This window comes from Panicum hallii, chromosome 9 (assembly GCF_002211085.1).
Source record: "Panicum hallii strain FIL2 chromosome 9, PHallii_v3.1, whole genome shotgun sequence".
NCBI lineage: Eukaryota > Viridiplantae > Streptophyta > Magnoliopsida > Poales > Poaceae > Panicum > Panicum hallii.
The window spans coordinates 301102-317385 of NC_038050.1; the positions used below are offsets into that span (position 1 = coordinate 301102).

General features: G+C 52.3%; 4 protein-coding genes across 4 annotated transcripts; all 4 read left to right on the plus strand.

The window, feature by feature from the left end:
* LOC112873590 (GDSL esterase/lipase EXL3-like) lies at window positions 1-2961 on the plus strand. Its single transcript, XM_025936599.1, has 2 exons — window positions 1-819; window positions 1896-2961. The coding sequence occupies exons 1-2, from the start codon at window positions 540-542 to the stop codon at window positions 2711-2713; spliced, it is 1098 nt and encodes a 365-aa protein (XP_025792384.1). The 5' UTR covers window positions 1-539; the 3' UTR covers window positions 2714-2961.
* Window positions 2962-7018: 4057 nt separating this feature from the next.
* Window positions 7019-9257, plus strand: LOC112875523 (protein DETOXIFICATION 56). Its single transcript, XM_025939402.1, has one exon. It carries the CDS (start codon window positions 7551-7553, stop codon window positions 9027-9029), a length of 1479 nt encoding a protein of 492 aa, XP_025795187.1. The 5' UTR covers window positions 7019-7550; the 3' UTR covers window positions 9030-9257.
* On the plus strand, window positions 9146-11913 carry LOC112875526. Its single transcript, XM_025939404.1, has 9 exons — window positions 9146-9354; window positions 9452-9617; window positions 9706-9762; window positions 10151-10276; window positions 10633-10708; window positions 10847-10939; window positions 11043-11156; window positions 11268-11364; window positions 11451-11913. The coding sequence occupies exons 1-8, from the start codon at window positions 9318-9320 to the stop codon at window positions 11319-11321; spliced, it is 723 nt and encodes a 240-aa protein (XP_025795189.1). The 5' UTR covers window positions 9146-9317; the 3' UTR covers window positions 11322-11364; window positions 11451-11913.
* Window positions 11914-12096: 183 nt separating this feature from the next.
* Window positions 12097-14423, plus strand: LOC112875524. Its single transcript, XM_025939403.1, has one exon. It carries the CDS (start codon window positions 12863-12865, stop codon window positions 14303-14305), a length of 1443 nt encoding a protein of 480 aa, XP_025795188.1. The 5' UTR covers window positions 12097-12862; the 3' UTR covers window positions 14306-14423.
* Window positions 14424-16284: the final 1861 nt, after the last annotated feature.

The window sequence follows — 16284 nt, forward strand, 5'->3', positions numbered from 1 at the left end:
TTATTTCAACCATCACCAGTCGATCGAGTCGCAGATTATAGTATGCATGATCCATCGGTAGCCACGCCATCTTCATGCACACCCTTGCATTGCGTGCTCTGCTAGCTGTCCATGCATGGTGGATCGAGCGAGCTAGTGTGTACTCTGTGTGCGTGTGTGTATATATGGCTGAGAGAGAGAGAGAGAGAGCGAGCGAGCTAGTAGTAGCTAGTAGTTAGCTTCGCAAGGAAAGAACAAGTAACAGAAGAACGTCGCTCGTTTGCTAGGCAGCTAGCGAGCAGAGCAGATAGAGATAGATATCATATCCGTCGTCAGATAGATAGCTACTAGATCACAGCCCCCCTGCGTGCCAGTGATCGATCGAGGCACCACCACCGACCTGTGCTGCTGCTCCCTTGCTTATTAGCAGTCGTCTCGATCTCCTGGCTAGACATACAGCTCCCATATCAATCGCCAGTCATAGTTAATTAGATCCTGCACACAAACAAATAAGCTAGCAGCCAGAGGGAACGAAGCAGCAGCAGATAGCTAGCTAGAGCATGGCGCCGCCGCCGCTCCTCCTCCTCCGGCTGCTGCTTGTTGCGGCGGCGGCATCGTCAATTGCAAGGACGACGAGGTGCCATGGGTACCAGTACAAGGCGTCACAGGGCCCCCTGGTGACGGCGGTGATCGTGTTCGGCGACTCCATCGTCGACCCCGGCAACAACAACGACCTGCACACGCAGATCAAAGCCAACCATCCGCCCTACGGCAAGGACTTCTTCAACCACGAGGCCACAGGAAGATACTCCAACGGCCTCATACCCACGGACCTCATAGGTATGCAATGCAAAAGCTACCTGCTAGTAGCTTCTTCATTTCATTCCGATCCATTTCCGATACATGCATATATAATATAGACAGCAGTGCTTTATTATCAGAAAGAAAGAAAGAAAGAAACTCATCAGCAAGCATGCATGCATCTCGCGTGCATGCCAGATTAGTAGCAAATAAAGGCCGTGCCGTGTGGTGTACTACTACTAGACAAAGATAGATACCGTCCGTTTGTAGTGGGACAGGACAACAACATAACAAACCATATGCATGCACCTAGCTAGGTATCTAGATGATCGTATGTATCATCAAGGGCAAATTAAACCAAGGGAAATATATAAAAGGACACAGTATGTACACACATATACATATACAGTCTTTCATCTAGCTGCAAGAAATTAAAGCATGCATGATGAACGATCCATGGGAACTGTCTGACATACAGAACATGCATCTGAACTAGAACTGTAGTGCAGTAAACTGCTGCAGCAGGCAGTAAGCATGTACTGCAGCTAGCATTTGTGTACGTAGCATCTGCATGCAGCTGCAAGATACAAATACACTGTATATGCAGCCAGCCAGCCAGCTAGCTAGCTAGCTGCTGGAGCTGGCCCTGGACCGGTCCGGCCGGCCGGTCCCTAAGTAGAAATAGCCAGCGCTACTAGTAGCGTACAGTACAGTAGTGCTTGCACGGAATGCTAAAAGAGAGCTACTAGCTGGCTACCTGACTCGTATGAACCAACCAACGGATCGGAGAGCATGCAAGAAAACTCATCAAGGGCCGGCGGGAGCGTGCGGTGCAGCAGCTACTGTAACTAATTCAGTAAGCAGCTAGCTGCTGGTACATTTATTTACATGTTATCAAAACGGTTGGGCATACAAATCTAGGAAAACGATGCCTTAGCTACCAGAAAATTAAAGGTCAACCATATCATTCATGCAACCTATATATATACAGCAGCTAGCTATCACCACCGTCCGCCGTACCTAAATTTTTTTTTTCATTCCATAAATTCAGCAGTTCAATTAGTTGAATGGGTCACCAGCACATTAATTTGCTGATGATGTCTGCGTGCGTGCAGCCCAGGGTCTCGGTGTGAAGCAGCTGCTGCCGCCGTACCTGGGCGTGGATCTGAGCCCGGAGGATCTCCTCACCGGCGTCAGCTTCGCGTCCGGCGCCACCGGATTCGATCCGCTCACGCCCATCGTGGTGAGCGTCATCTCGCTGGAGCAGCAGCTTGCCTACTTCGACGAGTACCGTGCGAAGCTGGTGGCCATCGCCGGCGAGGAGGAGACGGAGAGGATCATCAAGGGGGCGCTGTTCGTGGTGTGCGCCGGCACCGACGACGTGGCCAACACCTACTTCACGACGCCCTTCCGGCGCGTGGAGTACGACATCCCCAGCTACGTGGAGCTGCTGGTCTCCGGCGCCGAGGCCTTCCTCCGGAACGTCAGCGCCAGGGGAGCCACCAAGATCGGCTTCGTGGGGATGCCGCCGGTGGGGTGCGTGCCGTCGCAGCGGACGCTGGGCGGCGGCCTCCGCCGGGAGTGCGAGCCCAGTCGCAACGAGGCGGCGCAGCTGTACAACGCCAGGATCCAGGAGATGATCGCGGGGCTCAACGCCGAGCAGGGATTCGGGACGCTGGTGGTGTACCTGGACATCTACCGCATCCTGGACGAGCTCATGGAGCGCGGCGACAGGTACGGCTTCACCGAGACCACCAAGGGCTGCTGCGGCACCGGCACCATCGAGGTCACCGGGCTCTGCGACAGCCGCTTCGTCTCCGTCTGCGACGACGTCTCGCAGCACGTCTTCTTCGACAGCTACCACCCCACCGAGCGAGCCTACAGGATCATCGTCGACGACATCTTCGACAACTACATCCAAGTGCTCATCTAATGATGTCGATCATCCGATCTGTATCGTATTGCATTATTTTTAATTTGTTATTAATCGATCGAAGATAATGCGTGTTGTTGTTGGGACGACGGACGGACGGCGGACGAGCGATTATATATTGACTACCACGCACCAGCCAGCAAATGAAATGGGAGCCAATTCAGAAAGATGTTATTGGGCCCAAAGTAAAGCCCATTCTGAAATAATATTACTACGAATTGCATGGGCCGGGCCTTATTCGGTTCCTAGATGGCTCTCCTCTGTCTCTAATCTATCTGTACCACACATATTCGAATCCTGGGCCCACCTGCAGCGTCCGTTCTGAAACCGCAATGAGGTCGTATGGAGGGAGAGGACGAGGAGGCCCTGCGGCAGCGGCGAGGACGCGAAAGCGAAGGCGGCGAGGGGGAATCAGCGGGACGGGCTCCGCTGGCAGCGGGCAGGTGGGTGCCCCGCTGGGAAAATTGCAATTCTAGGAACATTGATACTATCATAGAACTAGAACTCCAAACATCGGTTCTTTTCGTTCCCCATCGCTCTTCTCCCGATCGTCTTCTTTCGCCTCGTGAGAACTAGGGCCGGCGTCGGCGCCGCTGGCGTCGCGCTCTTGGCCGCCCCCCTAGCCGAGCGAGCCCCAGGCCGAGGCCGAGGCCTCCCCTGGCCGCCGCCGGCCTTGCCTCCTGGCCGAGCGAGCCCCTGGCCTTGCAGGTGTCAGTGGAGTTGCCTTGCAGGTGTCCTTCTCCCCCTCCCATGGCAGCGCTGCTGGACTCAGGAGGCGGCCCCCAGCCTGCCCCCTCCTCTCGAGCACCCACGCCGGCCGCCCCTCTCACGCAGTCAAGCTAGCAGTGAAGTGATGTAATAACATCCAACAGCGAAAAGGAAAAGCAAGCTAGCGGAGAGAGATCGGTGGAGGAGAAAGGGCAGCAAGAGCCTAAACGCAAGAAGCCAAGAAGAAGCTAGCTAGCAAGCAGCGAGGGAGCAGCTGTTGGCGCAGCCCAAGCAACAAACACACTCACAACTCACTAGAACACAGCGCAGCAGCTCAAGGAGACAGCAATGGAGAAGAACGTCCCGGCCGCAACCATGGCCTGTATGTTGGCGACTTTATTTCTCTAGACTTGGCAAGTTACAACAATGAAGTTCACCGGTCTTTATAGACCTGGGCGTCGTGTATACTGGAGCACTACCTCCATTCACCCACGATTCATGCAACTTGACACTCACGGGCACGAGCTCTCCTCATCCGCACGACCTGGCCAACATGCATGCCACGAACTCCTACACCACGATCCGCATACCTTGCTCAGCAACATCCCTTGCAAGCTGCTCACTTCGGACGTTGCGGCCTCTGCTGCATGGATCAGCACTACGCGCAACATGCACTCCTAATCATCTACGACTCATTCACCTGCCAGCAACAAACTTGCATGGCCTGTGAACCCTGGACTCCACTGCGCGCCTGGTGCAGACATGCTGCAGCTCGACACACGCACCTAGTCTGAACATGAACTTGACACACACACGCTAACACTCCCATGTCCAGATTATTGCTAACAGCAGCCGGTTTGTTTGCTCCCCCACTCGCCTTTGCCCTTTGCTGGTTTGTTTGCTCTAGTTTGGTTCCCTGGGCGGTGGACTGTGCTCGTCCCTAGGGGCGGAGCCAGGAATTAGGGGTCTGAACATGAACTGTAGACGTACCTGGCCGCAGGAGCAAAGCAAAAAATTATACATAATAATTATGCTCGTCTTCAGATGTATTTTGCGGGCTTTCCGTATGTCGCCAATTGCGACAAGATCATTGTGGGGTAAGATGTCTAAAAATGGTTTGCGAGTTATTAAGTTTGTGGATTATAATCAGTCAAGATTAGGTGATATGGTGGCATTGGATCATAAAGAAAGAAGATTAGCACTAAAAGACTTCGATTTGATGGTCTCGGATGGAAATCGATTCCTCAACTCCCGGAGAATTGACTGATTGTATCTTGCAATGACGGTGCGCGCGTGCTATTGTCTTTAGGAGCCTTTCTCGTAATTCAGATGTGTATTATGGTGCACAAAATTAAAGATTGGTGTAGTCTTCTAATAAGATCAGTAAAGCTTCGCTTATAAAAAGATCCCCCTATTCTTGTAAAAGCAACCTGATGTCTTATTTTTAGGTTTGATCATACTTTTAAAATTAACACATAATTTACGTTACCCACGTTACACAAATTCAATATGTGCTTGAGAAGACAAAACAAACTGGTTTTGAGATTTAGAAATAACAATTGCTTACTATTCCTAACAGTATATGTGCAATGCATATTTGGTTCCTGTTATACGTCGATTTAGTCTAGGCATGCTCGAGGAGGCTTGATCACTTAAAGAGCAAATCAACCTAATTAAGTGCCTGACGTTGACTATTTTGCAATATTGCACGTATAGGGATCAGAGAAATTTTCTCACGCGTTAGGGGGCCATGCCGGCACCCCCTTGCTCCGCCAGTGCTCGTCCCAACCTTTGAAGAGGGAATAGCGAGCTCCGAGCTACCTCTCTCTCTCTCTCTCTCTCTCTCTCTCTCTCTCTCTCTCTCTCTCTCTCTCTCTCTCTTCCCCCGGCGCGCGGTCCTGTCCTGCGCTCGCCACCTTCCTGCCGCAGGGTGGCCGGCCGGCCGTGGCTCGCGTGCCTTTTTCTTCTCCCCCGGCCTGCCTTTCTCCGCCATACGTTTTTTTTGCCCTGGCGGCGGTGGCCAGCCAGCAAACCTACCCAGCGGCGGCGGGCGGCCTGCCCGCCTGCCCACCCAGGCGGTGGCATCGGCCGCGGCCAGCCTGCCTGCCAAGAAGGCACGTCCTAATCCATGCAAGAGTGAAGGGCACATGCCAAATACATGATAAAGAAAATAAAGAAGAGAGGAAATACACAAGCAGGGCCCGGCTAAGAGGCTTGAACAGGTAACCAAACGTCCGCTCGTTGGCTAGGAGTTAGCCAGGTAACCAAACAGACCCTAACTTATCGATCTCTGCTGCGTGCTTTTAGATACCTTGATTGCTAGCTTTTAGGGGAGTGCTGTCGACGTTGGATGCCACGACGACAGATATAGATTGATTGATCGATAGATAGATAGATAGATCACTTGCTCAGCTCCTCTCTTTTTTTTCTTTTTTTTTTCCTTTTTCTCCTCCGGCCCAGCCCCTTCCTTAATCAAAGCTGCGGGCCACTAGCTTTTCTGTCCACTTACTTGTCCTGCTTTCTAATCCCACCATCTATCGCCTCTAGCTTCTTGGCCTTCGGGTTCCATCCATGGTCACGCGCACGCAACCATGCATTTTTGATGTCCCGATTCCCAATCGATATACGTGATCCTCGGTGGATCGGAGACATGGCATGGCATGACGGTTTTGCTTTATTTTCTCCCCCCATGTGAATGAACCACCTCCATGCATGTCTCACACACACGCGCGCGGTGCGACTGATTTGGTTGCGATCTGCATGTGAGTTGCACCATATACAGTGTGAATGGGCAAGCAGCAAAGTTGCAGAAAATGGGTGGGCGAGGGTATATGGATTGCAGAAAATGGTTTACTACTGCTGTATTTCTTGCATTGGCGATCCTCTTTATTTGGAAACTGAAAGCAAAGGTAGTGACGACTGAAAGTGATGCAATGGATGCGCCACAGCAGCAGCAGCAGGTGCCTGATGATCGATATGATGCGAAGAATCTGATGCTCTGAAGAATCAACAAAGCTAAGCTAGCTAGGATTAGGACAAGCTAGCAAGGACGACAATCCAATCCAATCTGAGGAATACATGATGAAACTCGATCGCTTTAATTTGTTTGATCATTAACCTGCTATCAGCAATCTACCTCCTCTCCTCCTTTTAGCTAGGATTAATTATATTGTAGCTAGGTAGTACCGCACTGATCAGTAGCTATAGCTAGGATCAGATTGGATTCCCTTAATAATTAGCTTATTGTGCAAATCAAGTTTAATCTCCCCAATAAGGCAACAACTAATAATAAGATGATATAAGAGAAGATTGTGTAAATCATCTATCTTTCTACCATGCATGCCAGAAATAAATCCACCATGCTTCAAATAGTAGCAGGTTTTAGCATGCAGATCTCCATCCAATCCAGGTCAATTCACTAACCAATGCAAGCAATAAGCAAATCTTTATCCGTAGTCTTGCATTGTGGCTACTGGCCGGTGTGGTGTGGTGCCATCCAGGTCAGAAGCTTTTCCTGCCTTTCCATTGTGGCGCTGCACACACAAATTAAAGCAAAGCACCATGCATGCATATGCCAGATCAAGAGAAGATGTTGCTTGCTGCGTCTGCTGTGCATGTGTGCTATATTCATATTATTAGAGCAGCTGTTTCGATCTCATTCTTGGACTGAAGCACAAATAAGCAAGCAAACAGAGTAGCCTTATTAACCCAAAGGCAAAAAAATATGTATATATATGGAAAATCCATTCTACACGCACTTGTAGCTACTCCCACATATGTATCTCATAACGTAGCACGTATCTGACCCAACAAAGAGCATGCACGTGAAGTATGTGATCATACTAGAACATCAATGATAGTATATACATTGAGTATGTGACCGTAGATATACTAATATATATATATCGTATATATATATATATTAATTAATTAGTATATTGGAGCACAGCCGTTACACGATAGATATATCGAAGCACAGCACCATAAGTATGTACTAGTATGTATCTTGTCCAAAAAAACTCTTCTTGCACACGCACGCCACGCATCCACCATCACATTTCCTCCCTCCCTTCCTTCCCAAATAATCTCGATCAGGCCACCATCAGCGATCGATCGAGTTTGGCTTGCCATGCCCATGACGCCGCCGCCGCCGCCCCCGCAGCGGCACCCCAAACTCCTCGCTGCGGTGGCCGCCGAGGTGCGCGCGCAGCGCGGCATCGCCCTCCCCCTCATCGCCATGAACCTCACCTGGTTCGCCAAGCTCGCCGTCACCACCGCCTTCCTGGGCCGCCTCGGCGACCTGGAGCTGGCCGCCGGCACGCTCGGCTACAGCTTCGCCAATGTCACCGGCTTCGCCGTCCTCACCGGCCTCTGCGGCGCCATGGAGCCCATCTGCGGCCAGGCGCACGGCGCCAGGAACGTCGCCCTCCTCCGCCGGACGCTCGTCATGGCCACCCTCATGCTCCTCGCCGCCTCCGTCCCCATCGCGCTCCTCTGGCTGCGCGTCGACGCCGTCCTCCTGCGCTTCGGCCAGCAGCCCGACATCGCCACCACCGCCAGGACCTACGTGCTCTGCCTCCTCCCGGACCTCGCCGTCACCTCCTTGCTCAGCCCGCTCAAGGCCTACCTCAGCTCGCAGGAGGTGACGCTCCCCACGCTGTTCGCCGCCGCCCTGGGCCTCGCCCTCCACATCCCGCTCACCATCTGCCTCTCCGCGAGGATGGGCATCCGGGGCGTGGCCGCCGCCGTCTGGCTCAGCGACCTCGCCGTGGCGGCCATGCTCGCCGCCTACGTGGCCGCGTGGTACGAGCTCCGCCGGGGCCGGGACACCACCAGCAGCTGCGGCGGTCACGGGTCCAGCTGGTTGGCGCTGCTCCGGCTGGCGCTGCCCTGCTGCCTCAACACGTGCCTCGAGTGGTGGTCCTACGAGATCCTGGTGCTCCTGACGGGCCGCCTCCCCGACGCGCGCCGCATGGTGGGCGTCGTCGCCGTCACGCTCAACTTGGACTACCTCCTCTTCGCGGGCATGCTGTCCCTGTCCGTGAGCGCCTCCGTGCGCGTGTCCAACGAGCTGGGCGCCGGGGACGCGCCCCTGGCGCGGCGCGCCGCCAGGGTGTCGATGGCGGGCGGCGCGCTGGCGGGCGTGGCGGGCGGGCTGGTGATGCTGGCGGCGCGGCGGGCGTGGGCGCGCATGTACACGCGCAGCCCGGAGGTCCGCGACGGCGTGGCGAGGGCCATGAAGGTGATGGCGGCGCTGGAGGTGGTGAACTTCCCGCTGAACGTGTGCGGCGGCATCGTGCGGGGCACGGCGCGGCCGCTGCTGGGCATGTACGCGGTGGTCGGCGGCTTCTACGTGGTGGCGCTGCCGGTGGGCGTGGCGCTGGGGTTCAAGGCCCGGCTGGGGCTGGAGGGCCTCCTGGCGGGATTCCTGGTGGGCGCGGCGGCGAGCCTGGCGGTGCTGGTGACGGTGATCGTGTGCATGGACTGGGCGGCGGAGGCGGACAAGGCGCGGAGGCGGGCAGGCGGCGACAGCGCCGAGGAGGACAGCAACAAGGAGGCTGCGGCGGCGGCGCTATCGTCAGACTGCAACTGCAATGCAGTTTGCTAGTTTATTTAGTTCTCGGTTAGTTAGTTAGTTAGTTAGTTAGGCCAAGCCATGATGCTGTGTCGGTCTGCAGTTGGCACAATGGCACTGGACTGCACATTCTCTTGAGTTGAGTTGAGTTCAGCTCTTCTCTCTGATCCTCATCCATCCATCATAGTATTAGCAGCCCCTGTAGTAGCTTAGCGATAGTAAATTGATTAATTAATAATGCTGCTAATGGTAAATTCAGTAGACTGTTGTCGGGCCGGACCAGCCCAAAAAAGCCTTGGCCCAGGATAGCCCAGCCCAAGTATGCCGCCCCAGGCGAAATTGGCCTGCTTTGGCCCAGGTAGGTTGTTCCTGTTTGTTCCTGATTTTCTTTCTGTCCCTCCCTCTTCGTCGTCGTCCTCCTTTTCGATGCGACCGACCTTGGGCTCCCCCATCAGACAGACATTCAGACCAGATGGCCGCGCACCTGGTGGTGTCCTGCTGCCTCCCCGGGGCCTCCCCCTCCTCTCGCGCCAAGGCCGCCGCAGCCTCCTCTTCCTCGCCGCCTGCCTCGAACTTGAAGGCAACCAAGAGCAGGGGGGACCACACAAGAATCGGCCGAAGGTATCCTATCCCAATCCTGGCCTCGCTCAATCTTCCATTCGTCCTCACTAACTGTGCTGTTCCCTCTTCCCATTCCTCCGGGGTGAAGAGACTTTGTGCTCAGGAGTAGTGAGCTCGCCGCGCTCGCCGCCATCTTCCATTTCAGGTTCCTTCCATTTCAGTTGTCAACTCAATTCATAAATTACTCTACCTGTGCTCACCACCCTAACAGTCCATAAATTACTCTACTAGTTTTGATTTCATTCGATTCCATTCCTGAAACCTCAATTGCATCTGGATGCAGTTAACTGTTCTGTCCCTCTTTCGCAAAACATAACCCACCACCACCTGGTTCATGGTTGAGTCAGGAACGTGAATTTGTCACGAGCCAATGCAATGCTGCACTAATTCTCCCACTCAATAATTTTGGGACTTTATGCATCTGCACCTGCCAGCCATTAATTGATCAAAGCAACACTACTGACTAGAGGAATGCAATGCAATTGATAAAATGTTTGTTGCTATATATGTTTCCCTTCATCCTGTTGCTCCAGCGGCACCAAACCAAGCTACCTTGGTGTTCAGAAGAATCCTCCATCCCTTGCTTTGTGCCCTGCAACCAACAACTGCGTATCAACATCGGAGGAAATAAGCGATTCAAATCACTATGCCCCTCCATGGTAAGCTGTTATATATTATCCCAACTTTATCCGAATGTGCGGCTGCTTTACTCTCTTTTATGCACAACAAGCTGATCACGGGTGTACAAATATGCTACCACGCACTCCATATTGCATCAACTCCTTGTTCCTAGCAATGTAACAAGCATGCAACTATCATGAGCCCTTTTAACTGTTTTCTTGCAAAAGGATGACTCCAGTCTCTTATCTTCCTATGTTTTTTTTGCTGCACCAAATGTGTACACATTGCTCACCAAGTGCTCCTGCAAAACTTTAAAAGAATCCTATGTGGACCTGGCTACAAATGTCAGAGATGCATTCACATTGTAGAGCAGATAAACATGATATTTGTTCAGGAACTACAATCCCAAGGATGGCCGCAGGGGTAAACCCATAACCAAAGAAGAGGCCATGAAAGAGCTCATTGAAGTGGTGAGTACGATCATGATGGCACAAAACTCCAAAGCAAAGAGATGATTTTTTTTCTTGTACTGCCTAGCTAGGAATTTGATACTCCGTGCAATCTATGGTATTTGGTTGGAAATTTAGAGCTGCTCTAATGATTGTCAGGTCACGAAAACAAAGCCGGACAACTTCACTCCTCGCATCGTGGAGAAAACAGACGATTATGTTCGTGTTGAATATGAGAGTCCAATATTTGGGGTAGTGCCTTGTTTCCCCGTCCCTTGTAAGCCAATCTAAACTCTTAGATGTGCGCAAATTTCTTGACCGCTTTCTTTTTTTCCCCCATCGCTCCATGCTGCAGTTTGTAGATGATGTGGAGTTCTGGTTCCCTCCTGGCAACAAAGCAATCGTTCAGTACCGATCAGCGTCTCGATCAGGATTTGTCGACTTCAATGCCAATAAGAAGAGAGTAAAGGTAAGGGTGCTGCTATTGCTATCAATCATTTGTGTGGTTTAGGTTTGTGGGTCAAAATGAAGTAGCGGGCCCCTGGTGGTTGATGAGATGATCATCCCTGTTGCACGTCAGGAGCTGAGATTGGCATTGGAAAAGAAGGGCTGGGCTTCAGAAAGCAACTTCTGAAGGATGGAAGTGGTACTGCAGTGCAGACCGGGGTTGATTATTGGTATGGCACTCTTGCTGATCTTATATAAAAAAAATCTTGCAAACTTTAGGTCATGCCATAATAATGCTGTATTTGTCTGTGGTCAGGCGGAATATAAACATGTGTCTGGCTCTGGACTACTCCAGTAGAGAGTAGTAGGTAATAAGCTCCCTCGCAACGATGCTCCTTGTGTGTGTTTTTTTCCTTTTAACATTCCACATGAGATGAGGATGAGATGAATAGGCTGAGGAGGCTTGTGATGTTATTATGCTATACTGTGTGCGCGCGCGCGTGTTGGATTTGGATCCAGGTGCCTGTCAGTCAGTTATCTGCCTGGTCCGTTGCGCGCAACCGAGAGAGGAAGATCTTTCTGTTTGTGGAAATCCAATTCCACAAGTTTCTGTTTGTCATCAGGAAAGTTTCTCTTGGACCTTTTTGTCACCTGCTGTAAAGTGATGGTGCCACATTTCCTTGCTTGGAAAGAGAAAGAAATGGGCCAATAAGCATGTCCAGATTCTCCTCTGGTCAGCGCTTACCTGGTCCTCTCCCACAGTACCGTTCACCTAGCCAGGCACAGCAGCTATATATGGCTCAGGGCAGCGTATTGTTATTTTGTTGTTGTGATTTTGCATCGCATTGACATCCCGATCGCGTTGATATGATGTGGCGGTCATCATGATGAGGAGGAATGGAGGATGCATCATCGATGGCCCTTGCCGGTGGCCGGCCGGCGCACTCACACTCACTAATAAAGCAAGGCAACAAGGTCAAAAGGCTACTCCTTTATAATTAACATGAGAGATCGGGGGAGAGGGGGTAGCTGGTCAAAACCATTGAGCATCGTCATCAAGGAAACATGCCATGATCTATGTATGGTTGACAAGAGACTACGAGAGATGGATCGGATCTCTCGTTATCTTGATGTACATACATATATATGAGTATTCGATAGTACTATATAGTAGTTAATTGCCCCTAGTAGCTTGGATGCTGACAGCTGAAAACAAGGAAAATCTCGGATGGATTCAGGTGTTTTCCACATTCGTCAAGCAAATTAGAGGCACACAGGAGCACGCACTGCTGGCTGATTGAGCATGTGTCAGTGTGGTGTCGTCTCCCCTCTGGCTTGGCCATGGCCTTTTCCTTCTGGAGGTGCGCGCATGGCGATAGATCAAGACCTACCCTACGGTACCCTACCGGTTAAGGTCAGATGCAATGCAAAGATGGATGGATGGATGGATGGATGGATGGATGACGCAGATGTCTCTCCACACCCAACCCAACCCACGCCACACCACGTTACCACCTACTAGTTGATTGATGTTACCTTAAACACCTTCCATTTTCTTAATAATTACTGTACTTCTCCTCTTTCTGGCAGAGTGCCAGACTGGCAGTGGTGTTGCCACTGCCTGCTTCTTCTTGCTTCCATTGATATCAATCACACATACTCGTAGCTAGCAGCTAGCAGCACGCAGCAGCAGAAGAGGCTGCTTAGGTAGAGCTCCATCCAGCCGAGATGCCCATGGCTCTCGACTCATGGCTCTCCAAGGTCCGGTCGGCCATGTCCTCTGCCAAGCCCTCCGGGGCGCCGCCGGGCCCCAGGAAGACCAGCGTCGGCATCCTTGCCTTCGAGGTCGCCAGCCTCATGTCCAAGCTCCTCCACATGTGGCGCGCCGTCGGGGACGCCGCCGTCGCGCGCCTCCGCCACGACACCATCAACCTCGACGGCGTCCGCAAGGTCGTCTCCGACGACGACGACTTCCTCCTCGGCCTCGCCTGCGCCGAGCTCGTCGACGCGCTCAGGGCCGCCTCCGACTCCGTCGCCGCGCTCGCCGCGCGCTGCGCGGACCCCGCCCTCCGTGACTTCAGGGACGCCTTCTTGGAGTTGGCCGACACCGGCCGCGACCGCCACCGGTGGGCGGCGCCCAGCTGGAAGGAGATGGACACGAGGGCGCACAAGATGGAGAAGCAGGTGGCCAGCACCACTGCGCTCCGCAGGGCCATGGAGGAGCTAGCAGAGACCGAGCACGGCCTCCGGAAGCTCCTCCAGTGCGGCAACGGAGGCGGCGGGTGCCACCGGCGCAGCCTGTCGGCGAGCAAGATCTCGGTCGCGGCGGAGCAGCAGCAGCTGATTTTCTCCAAGAAGCAGGAGGTGAAGCACCTCAAGCAGACGTCGCTGTGGGGCTGCACCTTCGACGCCGTCGTCGCGTCGCTGGCGAGGGCGGCATTCACCACCCTCGCGCGGATCAAGCTCATCTTCGGCGCTGGCCAAGAAGAGCGCCATCCGCCGCTCCACCGCAGCCTGACGCTCTCCTCGGCTGTCCACCCGTCATCCTTTGACGCGCCGCCGCTGTCGCGCAAGTCCATGTCAATGGAGGAGCTGCTGTTCGACCAATCCCTGGCTGCTTCGAAACGTGGCGGGTTCTTCGATGAAAGCTCGGCGGCGATGACGCCGCCGCCGGGGACGCTGGGCGCGGCCGCGCTGGCGCCGCGGTACGCCGGGGTGGTGATCTCGATCGAGCGGATGGCAAGGTCGCCGCGGCAGGTTGGTCCCGAGGAGCGGGACGAGCTGTACGGCATGCTGACGGCGAGCGTGCGCGCGCAGCTTCGGGCGCGGCTGCGCGGCGCGGTGCCGGCGGCCGACCCTGGCCTGGCCGGGCAGTGGCGCGCGGCGCTGGCGGGGATCCTGGAGTGGCTGGCGCCGATGGCGCACGCGACGATGCGGTGGCAGGCGGAGCGCAGCTTGGAGCGGAGGAACACGGAGGCGGCGGCGCCTGGGGGGAACACGAACACGAACGTGCTGCTACTGCAGACGCTGCACATGGCGGACCGCGGCAAGGTGGAGGCCGCGGTGGTGGAGCTGCTCGTGGGGCTCAACTACGTGTGGCGGTTCGACAAGGAGATGAGCTGCCGCGCGCTGTTCGCCGTGCACCGGCAGCTGATGGCAATGGAACAGTAGTCCGGCGAGGAGGTTGATCAGATTTGGTGTTTGGATTTTCGTTTTTTTTTCTTTTTGGCTACTGTATGTGTACAATATAGCAACCACTAGTCTATATATCTGCATGGATTTTTGTGGAGATAAACTGGGGGCGGATGGAATCTTGATGCGTGTAGTGTATATACAAAAAAACATTAAATTAAAGAAAGAAAGAAAAAGATGGTTGGGTGAGGCTGAGGGAGTGGAGTCATCAACTGTCTGTCTTGTAGATAGAGTAACATATACATACACCACCACTGGAAAAGAATGATGATGGGTGTTTGCATTGCTTGGGGTGGTAGCCGAAAGCGAAGCTCCATCCATGATGCCAGTTGACTAATAACTTGTAGCAAGCAGTGGCAACTGCATCTGTCTATCTTGATGGCCACTCCAGTTCTCTGTTCCCTACTGAAGCAAGGCAAGCATTCACAATCAGATCAGAGAGAGACCTTTCCATCTCCTGATCGACTGACAACTTGGCTGCTTATTAGCTTGTTTAATCGGCCTTTCCATCTCCTGTTCTGTTGATCCACATGGGATGGGATGGCAATGGCAGCAGCTCGGGTTGTTTGACTCAATCATCATCGCCAGGATTCCATGGCCACATGCATGCATGCAGCTGCTACGACTTTGCTCTGCCTGCTCCGACATGATGCAAGATCAGCTCCTACTGCCTGGCAAATGCATCTCATTAACAACCGTATATATCCATCCTTTTTTATTCTTTCCGTTCAGTAGTACCAGCCAAGACTACAGCTGCTGTGCTGTGGTTCTGTTCTTTTTGCAACTCTATATCATCACCTCAGGCATCGACACTTGTTTCAGAACCTTTATACACTCTCTGAAACTGCAAATAATTAATCCCATCTCTCTCTTTCTTGGAAATACGCAAACAAGCTCCTGCAGTGCAGGGGTTGTATACACTTTGTATGAGCGAGCATGTAACTCAAAAGTCTGAGACACTGAAACAAAGTCTGAAACAAACATAATCACACATGTGCTCATCTATTCTTCTTATTCTTTTCCCGGAGCATGCACTTCCTGACTTTAATATTGTTAGACAAGAGCAAAACGTACAGGAACCTTTCCCTTTTAACGCCATGTCCCTGAAAACGCCATCTTATCTTACTGAAAAATGCATCATCATCATCCTCCTCCTCCTCCTCCTCCTCCAGGGACACACATAGTATATAAGATTAAAAAATGATATAAAAGAGAGGGAATAAAAGAAAACGAGGCAAGCACTTTAATGATATCATGATAAGGCACAGGGAGAAACAAGCAGCCATAGTGGCAGAGGTGGTTCGTTCCGTAGCATTACACACTAGCAATCTCTTCATTCTCCTTTTCTTTCTAGACTAATAAGATCAATCGACCTGCTAATCCGAGCACTTGTATAGATGCGACTGCAGAGAAGCAGAGCAGGTGCTGACACTGTGCAGAAGCTAATACAATACTGTTTAGTTACATCTGCTTTCTTATTATCTCCATCAGCAGCAGCAATGTCCATAGGATGATGATGATGACGATGATATAACATAAAAACAAACAAATTAAAAGCTACAAGTGGATTACAAATAGAATTTGATCGTTCATGATTGATTGTTCTCCGAGCTAGGGAACTTTGACTTGAAAACACTCAACAAGGCCAGATGAGAGCTCCAGTGCGTATAAATAATAGCATAGCCTAGGCATAGAGGGAGAGGGAAAAGTTCCAAAAGCAAAGCTAGTCGACTTTCTTTCTCAAAAGATAATTATGCTTGGAATAGATTTGTATCTTTCCTCGGTTTTTAGAGAAGATTTGCATCTTCTTCTCAGATTGTTTTCTTCTCTGGGATGGATCAAGTCCAGAATAATATTTACTATACTCTGTTGTGCCCTATGTTTCTAGTCAAGAGCTACATGGGCCACCCCTGAAGGTGAAGAGAGATGCCTACATTCTCTTAAAGCTATCCCATTCC